This window comes from Chroicocephalus ridibundus, chromosome 5 (genome assembly GCF_963924245.1).
Source record: "Chroicocephalus ridibundus chromosome 5, bChrRid1.1, whole genome shotgun sequence".
Lineage (NCBI taxonomy): Eukaryota > Metazoa > Chordata > Aves > Charadriiformes > Laridae > Chroicocephalus > Chroicocephalus ridibundus.
Window position 1 is genome coordinate 40,692,758 of NC_086288.1, and position 20,764 is coordinate 40,713,521.

General features: G+C 35.8%; 1 protein-coding gene across 1 annotated transcript in view; it reads right to left on the reverse strand.

Moving 5' to 3' along the window:
- Positions 1–20,764, reverse strand: part of SPOCK3 (SPARC (osteonectin), cwcv and kazal like domains proteoglycan 3) — a 215,789-nt gene that overhangs the window by 58,471 nt on the left and 136,554 nt on the right. The window contains exon 6 of the mRNA XM_063336428.1: positions 4,271–4,385. Coding sequence (XP_063192498.1) covers positions 4,271–4,385 — 115 coding nt within the window. The remainder of the gene's footprint in view (positions 1–4,270; positions 4,386–20,764) is intronic.

The following is a 20,764-nucleotide window of genomic DNA, read 5'->3' on the forward strand; positions in this document are numbered from 1 at the left end:
CTGAATTGCCAGAAGGTAAAGCAGATGCGGTGTGCAGAGGTAAGTGTTAAAAATGATCGCAGCTTCTGCGTTTACCACATCGACTTGTCCCATCTCCTTATCCCAGTGACGCAGTCGGTAAGCCTACATTCTGCACCATGCCTATTTGTTCTTATCTACCAGACTGAAGAGCAGGACTAGCAAAACCATTGTCCTCTACGACAGGCAAGGGACAGAGCTCAGTATGTCTCAGAGCAAAAGGATCATAACTACTATTCGAAGCAAAAAACAGCGCCCAGACATTGCCAAGGGGACAGAAGTCTTTTAAAGTGTGCAGTGCACAGAAGCCTTCCTAGTTTCTGGTTCCACATAACCACTGGAAAAAAGGTTCATAAAAAGCTTAGGAAAATAAAGACATGCAGATTCCATCTTGGTGAAATCCCTACATTCACAACTGTGTAAGCCAGTATGACCTGGATGCTCCAAATCCTGGTACATACTTGAAGAGGAGATTAGAGTGAAAATAGGACATAAGGCAATAGCTAGCGTGTAAAATAAGATAGGGTCCTATAAGTGCTTCCTCACCTGTCTTAATTAACACCTCTGTCACTAGTGGTGGTGCCCCCCATTCATTCTGGTTTACCTTTCTCATTCTGCTTCTATGCAATTCCCTAAGCCATCCCTCTCTTCTATACTCCCTATCTTATTTCTAACTTTGTGTGATCCTTCCCTCTAACACTGCCTCAAGTGTTCTTCAGATTTTCCCTCTCTTATGGCAGTACACTACATTTGGTTTTCTTTTCTTTGTCTTTTTAAAAATTACTGGAGCACCTGCTGTAGATTATCCCATTGCTTTCTCTAAACTAAAAACATGACAAAGAAAGATCTTTATTGTATTGTGTCCTTTTTTTCTTGTTTATTTTGTTATCAACTTATACATCCAGTTCTAGATCAAGTTCTTAGCCCTTTCATTTTTGGATTCAATCTAACAGCCCTTGCACATCCGTCTGTTTTAATGTTACTGAATGTACCACTAAAACGAGCCAGCTTTCGCAAAAACCAGGATGCTCTCACCTGCCACATCCATTCATCGGAGAGGTGGATTAGATAAACTTCCGAGTTCACTTCCAAGAGTTTCCTATGATTTTATGATTAGGTTCACATACATTTCAAGACACAAATCTGTTTTTCTGAATACTGGTTTAATTTTGCTTTCCAAAGGAGTATGGAGTTCCACACCAAGACTATTCTGGGAAAGTTCATGGACGTATTTTTCTCCCTAAATACACCAAAATTTCAGTAAAATTTGTGACTCTGAAAAAATTAGAACTTGTCTTAGACAGGGGATGTATTTTAGGAAACCCTCACTTAAGTTATCCCTGAAACTGGAGCATTAATCTTACTTTGGCTTCATCAACTTTCTAAACAACTGACCTGTGTGCACGCAGCTTAGAACACTTAATGGAGCTCCATTTAAAGAGAATAATTGTATTCTTACAAACAACTTCTTATAAAAAAGTTATAATAAATTTTGTATTCTGTTACAATAATGGCTGAAATTTCAGTAATGATACTTATCTCTCTTCCATATTTCTCATGTCTCCTGGCCTTTGGCCTTGTAAAGAAATTATATCCAAATTTCAACATTGCAGTAAAATGTAGCAGTTGGAAAACCCCTGTATTTTGCTTGCCCTGACAATCTGTCAAGACAGGATTAGTATTAATTCCCATACTCATATAGGATCTTTTTTCTTCCTCTTTTACATAACTAAGCACAAGTAATCTTGATCCCTTGGCAGTATAAATCTTCAAGAAGAGTTCATTCCTAATTAAAAACAATTCCATTTTGTTGAAACCAATAAAATTTGTCTATAGATTGTTTTCAGTGTTTAAGTACAGAAGTACCAAAAATAGAATGTGCTTGAAAGAACACACACGAAGCCAAAAATAACTGCCTCAGGTGGAAACAGCTTCCAGCAGAGAAAATGCTAATTTTATTTTGATAAAAACTGAGGGCAATGGTACCATATTAAAGAACTAACACTTGTATGCCTACTACTCACAGAAAGATGCTTCTCGGCGCACTATCTTAACTTCACTTCATGCCCACTGTTGAGCAAATATGCCCACATCTATGCTGGAGATGCAGAAATTGTTGGTAGTGAAAACTGCAACTGCATTAATGCTATACTATACCTCTTATCAAAGGGGCCAAAATGACCATATAAGGCTGGGTCTTCCAGTGTTTTTCATTCGGGTTGGCAATGTGAGCAGGTGACAGATTTACCTATTTATTTACAGTTACTACACGGTATTGTAAATTAATGCTTTAAAAACCCTCAAGGCTGCTATTGTTTTGTGGATGGGCTATAGCATAGGGAATATTTAATTACACATATTCAATTAATATTTAATTACACAATCAATGATATTGTCGAAGACCAAAAAAGTGACCTAAAGAAGTGCTTCAGAGCAGTTCTTCAATTGACTTATATGTCTGCACACAGCTCGATGTTTGCAGTGGTCATGTTTATTCATTCTTAAATGAACATTAGTTCAATTTTTAAACTAGGAAAAAAAGAAAGTTTTGGCAATAGCTACAGCTTATCATGGAAACGATAAGACTCTCATGCACAATGAATTTGGAATAACATCAAACCATCATGAAATACCAACTTTAACACAATCCAGGAATGTAACACTGGTTTCTTTTACCTTTATAGGGTTGCTACAGGAAAAAAAAAAAAAAAAACAAAAAACTTCAAAACCTAGTTTTGATGTATTTCCAATAAGGATACGGGGTATTTGTGCATAAAGATTTTAGCTTACTCATCAGAAGTGTGACTATACAGAAAGACAAAAAAAATACCGTCTGAAGTCTACAGTCTGGATCAGTCTAAAGAAATACAAAAACACAGACCTGCAGTCATGCTGGATCTTGCAGCCCAGAAGGCCAATCACGTCCTGGGCTTCATCAAAAGAACCGTGGCCAGCAGATCCAGAGAGGTGATTCTCCCCCTCTGCTCTGCTCTCGTGAGACCCAACCTGGAGTACTGTATCCGGCTCTGGAACCCTCAGCACAAGAAGGACATGGACCTCTTGGAGCGGGTCCAGAGGAGGGCAATGAAGATGATCAAAGGGCTGGAGCACTTCTGCTATGAAGACAGGCTGAGAGAGCTGGCGTTGCTCAGCCTGGAGAAGAGAAGGCTCCAGGGAGACCTTATAGCGGCTTTCCAGTACCTGAAGGGGGCCTACAGGAAAGCTGAGGAGGGGCTGTTTGCGAGGGTATGTAGTGATAGGACAAGGGGTAATGGTTTTAAACTAGAGCAGGGTAGGTTTAGATGAGACATTAGGAAGAAGTTCTTTACAATGAGGGTGGTGAGACACTGGAACAGGCTGCCCAGAGAAGTGGTGGAAGACCCATCCCTGGAGACATTCAAGGCCAGGCTTGATGAGGCTCTGAGCAACCTGATCTCGTTAAAGATGTCCCTGCTTACCGCAGGGGGGTTGGATTAGATGACATTTAAAGGTCCCTTCCAACCCAACATGTTCTATAATTCTATGCTGTTCTTGGCAAATTCAGGTATATGGTGGCCTAAAATCTTATGCTAAGATGGCTCTCTATTCAGGAGCACCAAAGATGGTATCCTGTTTTAACAACAACCTTCCCAAGTCACTTGGGAGTCACTGAAATACAATATGCTTAGCCACAAACTTTTTCTCCAGTTGCACCAATGGCTAAGAAGCACTGCAAAGCAACTGCATTTTTCAGCAGCCTAATCTCATGCATGGTCCAAAAGGAAGCTGACTTATTCCTATAAAACACTTCTCAAACAAAGAACTCACTTTTATATTACAGTCTTTACTAATAGTTCCATAGTTCAAGTGCAACTGCTTTCTCCTATGATATGAGCAGTAACAAGGACTTTTAAGTTTCTCTTTTTTCTATCGCACTTCATTTTCTTGTATATTCAACTGAAAACACTGAGGAACAAGGAATGAATTATTCTTTGTCTTAAGTACAACCATAGGCATCTTGAGGAGTATTAAAGAGTAAAAAAAGAATAACAATAATTCATACTCTGATAGCTGCAATTGAAAACTACAGTGGTATTTTACTATAGGCACAATTTCCAAACCCACAGGCAAAGAAAATAACCTTGAACAAAATAAAGCTGTTTTTATCCAAGAATAATCAGTGTTTGTGATCACTGCACTCTTCTGTAAGCAAAATCTTATTTCCTTCTAGAAACAAGCTGTTAAAAATATCATACAAATTACCATCACTCACCTCTCCTATCATTTCTGCCTGCATTGGTGGATTTGTCAGAAGGGCAAGGGCAACGTCCTTCACATTTCACTGAGATTTGTTTTCCTGAGACACAGGCTTGATAGTCTAATTTACACTGTAAGGAGAGAGAATGACTACCATTAATATAAACATCTTTTATAATAAAAATTACAGCTCTTTAAGTATTTTGAGGCAATCTTTCATGAAGTGCTTAAATCTTTGCAGACATAGGTGCTAGGACAAATTTTCGGTCTAATATGCTACCTTTGTACTAAGAATTAGATTACATATAAAGATACAAAGCTTTTGTTCCCTAACCTGGCTATGGTTTCAGGCTCAATTCAAGCATGAATGCACTTCTGGTGTTAGACTGATTTGAATATGCATATTAAATGGAAGTAAACTGCATTGGTTTTATTTCTACTATATGAATAAGGCAACAATATTCATTATTGATGGGAAGCGATTAACAGTGAATTATTGTAGCATTTATCACTTAATTTCTAACTTTAAGATGACAGTATCCAAGTAAAAAGCAATAACAAATAAAATGGAAAGCTGTGCCTGATGCAATTCTGCACAGTGACAATCTTTTCCTATATAGAAACAGATTAATTTTTGTTTCTGATTCTGATCGGATACTTACAGCTCCAATTCAGAAACCATACAAAAATTAACTAAGTCTAACCAGGAAATTGAATTGTTTTCAATCATATAAAAATATCATAGTTGAAGACCACACACATAGAAAACAACATTATTGTAAACACTGTCATTCTTACTGAAAAGTTGCACTTTTTTTCCAAAGCAGATCTTTCTGCAGGACATTTTGCCAATGTAATACCAGGAAAAACACAAACCAAAACACGTGTGTGTGTAAATATCTACAAAGAGCTTTTGCAGAAAAGGAAAGGAGGAAGATGGTTATGGAGAACATTTTATCCTTGAATAAAGGATGGAAGATATCTCATTAATTAGCTAAGGGACATATAACTTAAAAGTGAAGGAGTCAGTAACTTCAAGTAACAAATAAAAATACGAAGTGTTTTCTGTGCATCACAATACTTCAGAAGAACAATCTCACCAGAACTTTTGCCTTATATTCCCTGACTCATCTTCCGTTTGGGTATCTAACTTTAGTTTAATGCGTATTCCTTATACAATTATCAGGATTTCTGTCAAATCCTAATGTTGAAGTTTCTCTCTGTCTCTCCTGAAAATGAGTAAGGGGTGGGAGCACTGTAGCTATGTAAGAATAAGGGAGGCTCCTGAAAGGCTACACTTGAGGTTTCCACTAGTATGCGGATATAAGCACTGTGAATTTACAGGACTTTATCAACCTCTCATGCAGTCAGACTTCTAACCGTGTTGTACTGTCGTGCAGTTCTTTACCTATAGATATATATACCTATAGGTATATACCTATACCTACCTTCACCATACAAGCTGAACTGCATGACTGCATTGAAATAATGGCCTTATGCACCACTGCCAATACCAAAAAGACGACATATCAGAAGAGAGAGGAAAGAATAGCTCAAATTTTGTGTATTTACTTAAAATCATCGTTATAGTTCAGTTCAGAATGTGCCATCTTTTGCCAAAAAGGCACGGTTAAAGGACAACGAGGCTAAAAGAAACTTTTAATTCTAACAAAAAAGAACAACAGATTTGCTCCAACTGAAAGCTATACAAATAGCACTAGTGTCTTATAAAGGACCAGAAAATTGAAGCAAATCAAACAGCTCTGCCTATGTTGAGTACATGAATGCCGTTTGAATCCCTGCACAATTATCCTGGCTGTACAGGAGAGTGCTTGCATTAGCCGTGATGCCGGCCAGACCTCTTTCCAAATAGCACATGACCTAATTCATATGTATTTTAATACTCAAAACAATATTCAGAGTTAGTTGAATGGATCATAGCCTGAATTTAATATGTGCTTCTGTTGAAAACAGATATCTTCCCTTTTTTTAAGATCTGAGAATCTTTATTGTTGAATCTTAGTAGCTTAAGAAGTCAAACCTACAAATACCTGTGTTTTCGGCTTTGATTACTCCTGTTGCTGACTGAACTTAATGAGACCACCATTTAAATCTGGACACATAAACCCATTTCAGGTTAGTTTTACTGAGAATCAGAATATGAAAAGTGCAAACCAAAGGAATACTTTTTTATTTTTTGAAGATTTCTTTAATCCTTTAATTGAGAAACTATTAGTTACAGACTCCAGTGTTACTGTTTTCACTCAAATATTGCTGAAGAAACTAGTAAGTACTTCAAAGCTGCTCCAGCTAACATAATAAGTTGTGAGTTTAGTCCTTTTGATTTATTTTTCTTTAGAGTTACCTACTGAGTCCTGTTTGCGAATATCGTTGCCCTTTTAAATGTTAAGAAAAACTTAATGCTGCCACCAGCCACAGGCACTGATGCCTGAGTTAGTGAGTGCAAGGTAGGTCAGCACATAACACTTCCAAATCAGTACTCCCATTCACAGGTACGCTAGAATTTTTACACTCACTGAACTCATTTTATGGATAGTCAGGTGGCAGAGATAGATTCCTTGTCTCCAGATACAAAACAAAATCATGGTGCTTGCATAAGTCAGAAAGTAATTCATAGGCTGTTCTGACAATTTCGTGTCAGCAGCTAATGACACCAGTAATATAACTCTGGTTCAAACCTCTTGTCCTTGTTCCCCAAATAAACAATGCACTGGGATATTGCAAAGGTAGCTCAGCTAAATAAAGGCAGGTCAACGTTGCCTCATCATTACTCTCAAACTGGCAGAAAAGCAAGCAACAAACCTGAAAAACTCCATAGAAAAAGAAATCTGTGGCATACAGAATATGAGGACACAATGAGAAGCAGTGATACAAAGGAGAAGTAGTGCTGGGAACAGTGATGAAATAATTTGTTTTGTGTGGAAAACATCTGAAGAGTTTAAACGGCAAAAAAATACACGAACTATTATGCTGTGTATAGCAATAAAATAATTCAAATTTATTTGGCTTTATTAGTAAGTTTTCTATATAGCAAAAATATGTCATGAAATTTTCAAGAAACTCATTTGTTGGAATTCACAATATTCCTTATTTATTTTGGTTTTATAAATCATTAACTGCTTGTTCTACTTTCATCACAATCCCTTATATGCATGAAAAAACACCATTCTACTTCTGAATATATCTAGCTTTTTATTTTCTGATCTTGATTCCCCTTTCCTCTTACCATATCAGTTTTCTACACCGGAGTTTCACGATGTCTCATTTGTATGTTTGATTCTAAGGATGCTTCAACTGTTTGAATTTTCACACATTTTGTTTCAAGGCAGAAGAATAGGTATTTCTGACTTCAGAGCAATATGCTGCACAGGGCTTAAAAAAAAAATCATTTTGATATAGATAAAGAATGCGTACCATGTCAGGGTACATATCTATATATATATAGATATATAGTTTAGGATGAAAAATTCCTAATTTCTGTACTGTCAAGTGACCCATAGCAAAACGTAATTTGTTTACTCATATTCTGCCTGTTTGAAAACCTGTTCAGTCTCAAATGGACTCCATGTTCTTCAACATTTGCCCAAAGTAGTTGTTTCGTGAACTAGAGACAAGCAATTAAAATCTGTGGGAAGGACATCGAAGAATATATGTCATCTTTAGACGCCACTCTTGCAGCTTTACTGTTATTACAGTAAAGATGAGGACAGGTATATTTCTGAAACAACTACTACAGTGTATGTTATTTTGATATACATGAGCTCTCCTCTTAGAGCTACTGTTATAGAGTTGGAAAGATTAAATGATAGTGATATATTTCATTAGGCTCTGCTACCTTCCATTCCAAAGCAGCTACCAGTCAAAGGCTGCCAAACAGACCTCTGTATGTTGCATATATCAAGAGCCTCGGTTTTACCCCAAAATGCAAAAAACCCCACCCCTAACTCTTCCACGGCAAAATAATGAAAAAATGAAAATACAATTAAAAAAACCTACGATTTTTGTGTGCATTTGATTGGCACGAATACAAGGACAGGACATACTTTATTTTTCACGTTAAGTTCCAAACAATCCCAATCCTTGTATTTGTAAACCAAGTTCCAGGTAAATATCACACATTTCCACATATAAATGTTTACCTTTAGAAAACCCCCATATCATCCTTCTGTGACCAACTGACCTAATTTTTCCAGTGTGAATGACAGTATGCATGTCATTAATATATGGGGAGAACACTGTGACTCGGGAAAACTTTTTGATGACTTCAAATACACAGAAAACCTCTACAGAAAGGAGAAATATGTCAGCATGAGCGTTACATACAGAGAGGTAAGAACTCTACATTGAGTGAAAAAGAATATTTAGAGAATATTTATGCAATCTAGAAATTTTCAAATTAGTTGAATTTGATGTTTACGTCCTTGAACACTTGAACTGGCTGAGCAAACTTACAGCCATTGAGAAACTGTGAAGGACAGAAAATGTACTATTAGACTGGAAATGAATGAAAGATGAAGAAAATAAATATGGAATGTTCTACTCTTAGGTAGACATAAAAACCACATTTAAAATACAAGCTATGGAACAACTGGCTAGTGGATACTTCTAAGGAAAAATAAAAATCTAGTGATCATTATGAACAATTGAATGGTGTTTAAAAACATTACCATACCAGGATATATAAACAGGACTGCAACCTACAAAACATGTAAAATAATTCCACACAGCTCTGGCAGCGCTTACAATAGAGCACCCTGTCCAGCCTGGTGATGAGGTTTCAAACAGGACAGGAATTAATTGATAAAAGTACAAAAAAAAGAGTAACAGGAATGATCAGAGGCCTAGAAAATAGAGTCACTGAGAAAGAGGCTCAAGAAGCGGGGATGTTCAGTCTTGAGAAAAGAGGATTCATGTAACAGCTGTCAAATAGGTAAAAGGCATCCAAAAGATACCTGAAAAGAATATCATGACAAATGTTACAAGAAATAATTGGCTTAAATTGCTGCAGAAAAGTTTCAGATTAGATTCTAGGAGGACTTTCTAATAATAAGGGTAGTGAAGTATTGAAATAAATTGCTGGAGAAGTTTATTGAATCTTAATCACGTCTTTACAACCAGGATTAGATAAACCCATCAGGAATGACACCTGTATGGTCCATCTTGCTTTGAGAAAATGGGTGGACCAGATGGCATCAAGCTTATTCAGTGAGGAAGTACAGGATAGACCTGCTCCGGGAATGAACCACTGTCAAGAGACTATTACTTGTATAAGTCTTATTCATTTGCTGGAGAGACTGAAAGATGGAAAAAGGAAAATAATGCTTATGCTGGTCCATGGATCTTAGATAACTTATTTCAGCAAAATTCTGTTTGGTACTGAGTGTATTTGTGCTCTCTAAGCTCTTGAAAACCTGAGATCTGATTTGGGAACATGCTAAATATTTTTAGATAAGCTAAACCAAAAATGAATTGAACTTATAAATGCTCTGCAGTGTGAAATATGAAAAAACCAATCCTTTAATTGGACATCAAATCTCACAAATAATTTTTTTACTTCCATCTACCTGCAGAATCACCTTCTATCTGCAAAACAACACTCGTATCACACAGAGGGACTGTGTATGAGACAGTGTAAATTAGTTACTATTTGCAGATGTCTCAAATTCTACAGGGACTAAAGACACATTAAAGCAGATGAGGAATTTAGTTTAACTGTGTGGCTACTGTATAATAAAAGACATAAGACTGTACTGAACAGTGCAGAGAAAACGAGTTACCGATTAGATACAAGAGAGGTATATCCATTCTGTGTTAAGCAAGTCGAGCTCTGTGGAAGAAGCAGCAACAGAATTAAGATTGCATTATATGTCTTCCCAAAAAGAAAGACAAATGGTTCTTGTGCAACATTAACTTTGGTATTTCCCAGCATTTTATCAATTTGCTTTTTCTCACAGACTTAACTCCTTTTAGAGAATGCTACTACCTTAGTGGCAAGATAACATATTTTTCCACAGTAGTACTGTCTTGCCAGGAATATCTAGTGGCTTCTAAACAAACTAACTAAACCTAAGTAATGAGGATACATGTGATTTCTCTGGCAAGTAAGGAACAGAAGCTCATGCACCAGTGCCTTCAGGTGCAGTCTGCAGATATTCCCTCCGATTCCTCCTTTCCTTCACCTTATACATACAGGACAGTGGGAAGCAGATGTGGTACACCCCTGCAGCATACAAGTGAGCAGAAATTAGCTGCTAGGGCATTCACCTTGATCTCCAATGCATACCGCATCCTTTATGTGCTTCAAGCCCTTGATATTGAAAGACTGAAGTTAGGCCAGATATGTTAATGCATCCATTTCTACCATATAAACATAACTGTGCAGTATGAAATGTGAATTCAATGTGAATTAAAGCTTTTCGAAACTCTCATGTGCTGAGGTATATGACACTTATAGAAATGCTTTCTAGAACACCATCTCACTTAATGTTGGGCATTTAGTAAATTATTTTTTAGCCAACCAATAACTAATACTTATGCAACTGTAAAAAGTGTTTCATCTTTGAAAGGTAACTATCACCTCTAAATGTACCTTACCTCAATAATAAGAGCTCTGTAGAAGTCCATGACCTTTTTGTGCATTTAAAGTTAAACAGGGCGTGCTATCTAAGAAAAAATATGCTGATGAATAATTGAATTCAGATTCGCCTGATAATTATTAGTTCACATGCTACAAATACTTAATTCAAACATATATTTCCATATAGGGAAAAAGTTAATATTTTTTTATTTCTTATTATTACCAACTGCGGTTATGGATGATGACAGAGAAGAGAATAAGAAGCCCTACTTCTGACTCCTCAGCTCTTCCACACCCTTATTCATTTAGCTTCCACTATACAGAATAGGAGAATAAGTGATCTAGCACAGGTGAAACTGGGGATATCAGTGGGCATTGGAGAATTCCAAAGTCTTGGCACCATAGCCTACAAGTTGTACACCACAGCCTTTTGCACTGCTACCTACCAACTGAATGTTCATAGGTCAAGCAGACAAACCTAGCTGTTATAGTATAAATAGAGTGGCTGAGAGAATTTCAAATATCCTCTCAAATTTACATGTTCCTAGCACAAAAGCTCACAGTTTGTCCTTCCCTGTCTGTTTTCTAGATGATCAACAATGGGTGGTTAGGAGATTTTTGTATGATGCAATCAATAGGATGTCTAAGAAAAGAGCTCTTTGCTAGTGTACCACAAAGATAGATGCTGAAGAAGAGAACGAAGTGTCAAATATTTCTTCCAGTATCATCATGCGCCTTATTGGAAGAAATCTCTCCTGTAGAGCTCCACATTCATGCATCAATACAGATCCCTCTTTTCTCTACTTTTTTAGAACCTGATACCACTGACAGTTGAACAGATAATCTCTGATTGCAGTACTTAGTACTGTGTGCTTTCAACTTCATTTCATGCTATTTTGCTTATCCACATTCCCCATTTCCTCACTTTATCCCTATTTCACAAAGCTTACATACATTCCCCCCTGCTCAAAATTGGCCTTTACTGTATTTTGTACAAATTGCTATGTGAAATTATGGCCTCAGATTTGAGTATCCTAAAGTAAACTATGTAAGAAACTACAATATGGTTTAATTGGGTTGGTGATTCCTGTTACCAGTCATGGGGCGGGCAGAGCGAGTGTTGATTAAGTTACGTTCCAGGTCCAGTTCAACACCGAGCATTACTTCATACAGAACATGGAAAAGAGATAAGGCCTGCTTGACACAAGGGGCCAATTCCAGGCAATGACTCGTACTGCTTCTTTGTGCAGTGGTATCACTTCAGCTTGGCTTAAAACAGAGGTGAAAATATGGCCAGAGTTAGTGACGCTTATGCGGTAAATCTAATTTTAAAATTATTATGCCATTTTGTAATTCTTTACAAATAGCAGCCAAGAAGGCACCAACAATTGCAGTTTAGAATTTCAAACTAAAACCAGATAGACACAATGACAAGATAGCACATTTTCAACTAATTCAAGCTTTAGGAATTGAAAATTAATGTTCAAGTTTATCTATGAAGTGTCATCCAGATTTACAGATGCCTTTTTGTCCCGTCAGTAACCTATTAATCATATGTATTATTTCCCTAAAGAACAGCAGTTTGGGTAAAAAGCTTTTCAGCAAACAAGTACTACTATTTAAAATGAAAATAACATTTAAAAATATTAACGATGATGACACGCAGCTAGCATTTTGACCAAAGAACAAAAGGAAACGTGCCTATTGAACCAAGACACCCTGAGCAAAGAAAACCTTTTGTGGTTGAAAGAAGTGATGATACATTGTTTACAAAGCTATGAACTAGAGAAAACAATTTACATGACAAAATGAAGATCTGTATGCACAGTTTTCTTCCTGTTCATCTCTATGGCTCCTGCCTGTTTTCTTCAGCACTCTTCAGTGCTATGGCATAACAAGAAAAGCCTGAAATCAGGTCAACTAGCTATTCAATCTTTTTCAGACACCCTAGAAAACATATTAAATCACAGAAACATGCAGATAGATGCCTACTGGGATTATTTAAATTAGGCACCTACCTGTCTTTGCTTTCATACTTAGAGGCTTTTAGAAACACATGACGCTTAGAAGCTTCTGAATATCCTTCTAGGGACGTATCCACTTTTTGAATCAGCCATCTGAATTTTTAGGCAACTACTCAGTTTGGTAAATATATACCTCACCATCTTATTCTATACATTTTGCAAACAGGTAAACTAATATTTTATACCATCAAACGAGAACGTAAAGCTTAATTCATGCTAAATGACAAAACCCTGTGTTAGCCCTACTTGAAACATACTATTTCCAGTAGATTAAAAAATATTAATAATGCTTCTAGTCATTTTTTGTGTAAAAAATTTAATATATTACCTCATATCCAAATTAATATTTCAATATTCCTTGAAGACAATAAATTCTGTAAAAAACAAGATATTTCAAATATAAAAAAATATTAAAAAATATTTAGGGTGCGTTAAAAAAACCTGATTAATAAAAGGGGTAAAAATATATAAACATATTGCTCCTACCTATATTATTACTTCTAAACTTGGCTTATTCCAAAATTATAAACACTAATGCAGTTTGAAAATACACTAACAGCTTCTTGCCGGCATACTTACACATAAAAAACTTCTCTGACATATAAACGCATATACTTAAGTCTATAAATTCTGACTCTTATTCAGAGCTCTTGCCCATATAGTCCAAATTTCAGTACTTCATCAGGCTCCTTCTTTCAAACTTCTGAAGTTTTTAGCATTTAAACATTTTTAGCAGACCCAAGCTACAAATGCACAGAATGTCTTTCAACACTGTATGTACTGTACGTACATGAGATGCTTCGTGTACCTCACTGCTGGCATTCACAGTTTTGTGATTTGCAGTGGAGAAAATTTCTTGAGAGAGAGAAAAAGGAATATTGCTCAGACAAAACTAACTTTACATTTTCAAGTCCCCACTTCAAATTTGAAAATTAATATTAGAAGAAAAATTGAAAATGTGAGGAAAAACATTTAATTCTCCAAAACCACCACCTTAAAAACAGCTATTTTGGCTCAAAATCACCCAACTAAGATCTTGACTGATTTTCAGCTGACATGCAAATTTCTGAGTAATGGCAATGGTAAAACAAAAGTAATGGCAAAGCTATAAAGCCTTATAATAAGACACAAATGCCTTGTAAAAGCATAGATTTTTTTTTTTGTTAAAAGAATATGCTTATTGCTTATTAACATGCATTATCACTGTATTTTTAATGTGATATGGCTTCCTAAGCCATGCTGGCTGATTGCATTACTAATTAAACAAGTTCAATTTATCTAATTATATCTAAGTTGAAATATTTATAAAGTTATATGTGAGCTAAAATAGCATCTAAAGGGCGTGCTCATTAGTCTTCAATTACAGGAAAAATAATGAAAGTAATAAAAGTAATGTGCACGGATCTAGCTAGTCCGTGCTGGGTTATCCTGTCCAAGTTTTTAAGATATTTAAACTACACTATGCCAACTGGGGAAACAAAGAGGAAATCAAAAAAAGAAATTCTGTATTGTTACTTACATTTAGGTGAAACCCTAATCAGTGCACTACAGAATCACCATTTGTATCAGAAGTTAAACACACCGAGGCACTCTCAGTTTTCTTACCATCACGTTGCCTCTACAGCTCTCTACTCTGTTTTTTCACCCACCTAAAAATATATGCTAAAATTCATTTGAATTCAAACACAACCCAGAAACTACTCGATGTGTACTTCCATATGTGGCTTTGGATATTTTAAAGTGACATGATTTTGGGAGGGAAATGAATGTGGTTACTAGGCATCCCATTAGAAAACCCAAATCCCAGACAGTTTTCTGTGGTTCAACTAAAAAACTACATTATTCTACAGTTATCAAATTAATATGCCTGAGCTGTGAGAACATGTATTTGTTTAGTATCACAATGTTGAATGCTAAATGCTTCTTATTAAAGCATATGAAATAAGACTAGTATGTATATAATAGAAGACTACACAAACATCACCCCCGTTTCAATAATAATTTTAAAATTCTAAATTACAGATGTATTCTAAGCAGAGAATATTAAGTATATAAAAACATAGAACACTGGCATCCGAGCATTAGAAATACTGAAAACTTGAAGGAATATTTGAACAATCTTTATGTCTGAATTTGTTTTCAGTGAAATATTTAAATAGTAATTGGTTCATGTTCAGAATAATTCATTGTGAACTCTTCAAAATTACAAATAAGTTAAAAAAAGTCAGACTTAGAAGATGATTCTTTAATGTTACAGATATTTTACCTCATTGACATCTGCTCAATTACTAGGACTGAAGCTTTTCTTTTTCTCTGGGACAGTATAACTAGTTTACAGCACTGCTATATTTCATTTCCGTTACAGCATCTCATGTCACTACTTGAAACTTCACAGTATTTCAGTTTCCTGATAAGTGCAACATACATCAACAGTGTGTAAGACTATCTTTTTAGAAGCTAAACACTTTGTTCTGTTTGATTACTAAATTTAATTGCAAGTTCTAAAAAATTTTAATTTTAATAATTACATTTTTTCTAGTAATTGTCACTTCATTTGCAGTTCTGTAGCTTTTCAAATGCTTACTGTTCTGTTAATTGCTAAAGAAAACCAAAATGGCTAAGTAACATTAAGTACATCTTTTGTGCATTCTACATCTATGTTGTTCCAAAACCCTTCTTAAAAGGAAAAATAGAAATATTAAGAAATATGAAGAAAATTAAAGATGCAGAAAAATGGTAAGAAATTAGAACCAATATACATTTATTATAACGCTCCATAACACAGGGTATATGGAACAGGCTCTGTTTTAAAGCAATAAAATGATCCATAGGTTCACTGTTACTTGATAAGCACGTATTTAAATTCCACCTTGAATAAGAGGAGACAAGACGCCACATTCATGGAAAAAAGCCCCAAGGTCCCATAGTTCAGTGCAATGGGAAGCGATGTCTGGTTTAAATACACATGTAAAAACAAATGATGCACAGGAATTAAGACAAAATAACAGAAAAAAAAGATAGCAGGCCTTTAAGTTAGATTTTTGGGTTTGGGTGTTGGTTTGGTTTTTTTTGGGGGGGGGAGAGGTATTGTTTTGTGGGGTTTTTTGTTCTTTTTTTTTAAGGTACCATTCTGTAGCTAGACATTTTATTCTATAGGACAAATTTAGGAAAATGATCCCTTCTAAGGACCTGTGAACTTACTGACTTCCATGGCACGCTGGTGATAGGGAGAAAGAGAGAAACTGCTTTCTGGAAAAAAAAGTATAATCATCCCATTCACGTATCTATAGTAAAACGAGAAACATCTTTGTTGTTACATTTTCTTCCATTTCCTCACATATCTGGTGTGCCACCTTCTGTACAAGGACAATTAAGGAGGCCATGGCTCTCCCTCATGCTTGGGACATGGGAAGGAATGTTCCAAGGAGTGGAATTACATGCCCAGGGTGGGACGTCAGGCCGTCAGAGACACAAGAAAATACAGAAATACACCACAACCACTAAACTTCTTCCTCTCTAATAAGTGCTTACATGCATTTTCCATACCATCTCCTACGCTGGCACACTCTTTGGGATCTTCTTTCAGAGCATGATTACTGTAATATTTGAAAGTTTTCACTGGGCCAAGACACAAGCCAGTTTTCTTGTTTGCCATTTGCCACTACCAATCTTCTTTAATCCCATTCTTATCATAGCTTGTCTGCTACTGACTCTCAAAACTTGTTCCCTAGGTTGACACCATCTTGTTTCATGCCCACTTTAAATGCTCTTTAAATGCTCTCTCACTTCCTTTATAAAAAGGTTCTTTTCCATTTGTTTCCAAAAAAATGCCCCCAAAAAAGCCTCCCAGGATCATAAAAATCCTCTTATCCCACCTAATCACCTCTTCAATTACTACCTTCTTTATCCTTCACTCCGCTGAAACCATGCTCACTAATGAGCTTCTGCTTGGTAAATCTGAGACAATCTTCTCTTTTGATCCCCCTTCTTGCAACTGACACAGCTCTTCACTATCTTCTTTACTGTTTTCTCAGGTGCCTTAATGTTTCAAACAGCTACGCAAACTTAAGAACGTTATTTATTGTCTCTTAATGCTCCAGACCCATCTTTCTTTTCAGAACTGTTCTCTGCTCCCCACCATCACTCCACAAGCATAACTATGGCAGTGGCAGCTCTGGCGTTCGGCTCCTACGCATTTCTGCCTGCATGCAATGTGGATACATTCTTCTGGAAAAGTATTCTTGTGCCAAAATGATTCTGATTATTTTAGGTGTAATTCTAGTTACGACATTTTGAATACTTTTTTCAAAAGATGAACTTCCGCTGGTTGAAGCTACCATTCAGAGAAAGACTGTTCTCCAGATAAGCATGGATGCCTCTAAAGCAACCTAAGAGTTTAAGAAATCTGAATCTTCTCAACTATCTTCTCAACTCCACTTTAAGCAATTTGATTTTTCTTGTTTTAGTGGCTGTCCTCTTTGACAGTTAACATACAAATTTTCATTTTCATGAATAGATTCTGAATCTGAGCTCTTTCTACATTCATTATTTTGTATCAGTATACTGCTGCTGTGATATGAGAGTTATTTAATAAACACTGACACTTGTTTCACTTTCCCCTATTTGTCCTATTCTTTTATTGGTTTGTCCTTCCAGCCTAGATTGTTTCTATTCTAGAGAAAACTTAATACTGTTTTATAAAACAATGTAAAGGCATTATATAGATGAAAGCATAAGAAAATATTTTCCAGTCCATAAAGTAGCATTTTTTTATTTTTATTGAAGTATTAAAGTTTATGTATATTGTACTGTAAATCCAATATATAATTTTATATTAAGCAAACACAGTATTCTGGAAATGAGAAAAGGAAACCAAATACAATTCTTGCTAGTATAAATATGTCACCCTAGTCTAAGAAATACTGAGTGGCTCAGAATTTCAAAATATTGAAGGTTCTCTAAAGTAATTTGTCATCTAAGCTACCATCTCCATTCTCTACAGCTTTAGCAGCTATTTATTTTCAATGTAGTTGATAAAAAGAGATCAGTTATATATAATTTGGAATTTTTAGTACATCAGCCTATTTGGAAAACTGGATTAAATAACGTGAGTCACCCTTCAGATGTTTCTCTGCCTTTTTTTGAATACTACATCCTATCAATTTAAAGGTTCAGGCATTACTGGCAAAACCCATTGATAGTGGAAGCTGGAAAATCAGACAATCTCACTTCCTGAGTTTTTATTATTAGCCTTTTTTAAACATTTAATATTAATATAATAAACAATGACTTTCCAAGTATTTCTGTAAAGATCAGTTTATCCTGGTAAAGTATACTTCATGGATCAATCCAGCAAGATACATTTTATCTCACTGACTACTGGTCAGTCTCATTCAAGAAAGGTTTCTTACAAGTTTTTTGATTGCATTTTTTTTTTGGATGGGGAGTGGGAGGGTGGGAGGGGGTGGGGAGTTTGTTTGTTTGTTTTTAATTTGCCAAAAACTTTTGTTTTATTTGCCAATGTACTCAGACAATGAACCTCCACAAAAGCTCTTCATTGTAACAGTCCAATGTAGATTTGGTCTGTAAAAGGCTTTAAAGTACAGAGTGATTTTGGCTGGGTCTTGCTTGGGAACCAGATAAAGACACAAATCTTAATTTTGAGAGGCTCTTTTTGATAAAACCTACTTTTATCAGAAAAACAAATTGGTGCTAGCAGAGCACCTGGAAGAAGCTGCTTCTTCCAGCTGCAAAAATAAGAACCAGCATGCTGTCAAACAACTTATTTCAGAGAAATTACATTATTTTATTACTAAAGATGGCAGGCAATGATTTAACCTTATTTTTTTTGGCTACGTTTCAACTGACAGTTAAGTCTACAGCAGATTGCTTAGTAACAATACAGATAAAAAACGAAAGGCATAGTGAATTAGCCCAATTTAAAAAGTAATATTGATATACATTGAATCAGGCTTGTGAAAATTACTTTAATTTGCTATTGCAAAATAGATATCTATTTTGTAATAGTAAATCTATTTCTAGCAATCTTTTCTCAAGTAGAAAAAGGAACTATCAACAGCTAGGCATGTGATCAGAAAATTCACAAAAAGCTAATAAATACATTTAAAGCAATTCAACTTTTATAATAGGACACTGCTTAAAATAACATCAAAGGTTAAAAGTGTTGATGCTTATGTTTTATACTTCCTCCGAAGAAGCTGACATATACCAAACACACTACTAAGAGATACAGATTACTAAGGAGAAGTCTTAAGAACACCTCAAGTGAATAAAGGCAGCAATGATTTTAAAAAGAAAAATGTTAAATATGGGATACCCTGAGAATAAAAATCTAGGAATTCAGGTTCATGTAAAATTATAAACAAAATTTGGACCAAGTAAGCAACCAGTACCAAACTCCCCCCTCCACACACAATGTGATTTTATCCACTGGCTCTTTTTCACCTTTCTAATGAGAAAGGAATCATAATTTGGGAGAATGAAGAGAGTATTTGAATATTAAAAACAAAATCTAAATCCACATACCTATCTATTTGTAAAGTACACCAAGAATTCATATCCTCTTTTCTGACTGTTTGCTTTTCTATACCTTTTCCATCTTAGTCTGAGAAGGTAGTTTAGATCCATTATTTTTGCAGAACGTGATTTTTATTGCTATTTATACCTATAGGGATGTCATCAATCACATGAAGTTTTCACAGGTAGGAGAAAAAATACTTCATAAAAAATTCACTATCAATATGAAACCAACTCGAGTAAATGGTTGCTAACAATAAAACTGATCTAGGACTTAGTGCCAAGAGGATTCTGGAATAAAATCATGTGGCAGGGGGCATATTCTAAAGATTAATTTATTTCTGTGGTGTTTTCCTTTCACAGTACTCATTGATCTTATTTAAGGTTAGATTTTGTTATGGCACAACCACGTTGTCGACCACGTTCAACCTAAGACAGCAAACTTCAGCCTAATATATCAAACACACGAGAGCTGTAATTAAAATATGCAAAAACACACTCAAAAGACAACTCATCCGATGTGTGACCGTATTTCTTTTTCTTTTGCCCTAGTGGCCATTTTTCAGTTATAATATAGTATAATATGGGAGAATTGTTCCAACAGAAACATCCAAGCCTGAGCATCATCATCTCGTCCACAGTTACACCAGCTTTACTGCACGCATGCTGCACAGCAGCCAGTTGCATTCCTGGGTAAAACAATGGCAGGAGGTAGGTTGCTGATGCAAAACACCCCATCTGAGCTGCACGCCACGTCCTTTTTATTTCCCTGTTAATCCCAGGAATGACAAAGCTAGAAACTGGCTGCCAACGCTGTCCTGGCAGCAATGACCACATTTTCTCTGGAGAATGGACAGGGTGACAAAAATATAGGGGTACCAAAGCCCTATGCTACAGCACCGCTTGAGAATTTCTAGAGTTAAAATGAATAATGCATTCAAGTGCCAAAGTTTAGAGAAATACAGAGGTAAAACTAGACTAATGAAGTGTAAAACACAGGCAGTATTATTTAAAGGCTATTAACTAAAAATTGTTTGTAACACCACCCTGGTAGGGAAACGGCAGGATCTCTTTATACTGAATTTCTTCTCACATAATAATTAATGTTCACCTTCATTACTCAACATTTCAGCATGTAATATTTTTATTTCAACATTCTTGTAATGCTAATAATGAATACCTTACACCTGCTAACTTTTCCTTTATAGTGACTGCACGCAACTACTTGTGGGCTGAGAACACCCTATATTTAACTTAGCCCGCTAAAATGAATGGGAAACAAAACATTTGTTGCTCAACTCTGGATAAGCTCAATTTAGAACATAACCCTTCTTTCTACATTGTCTACCCA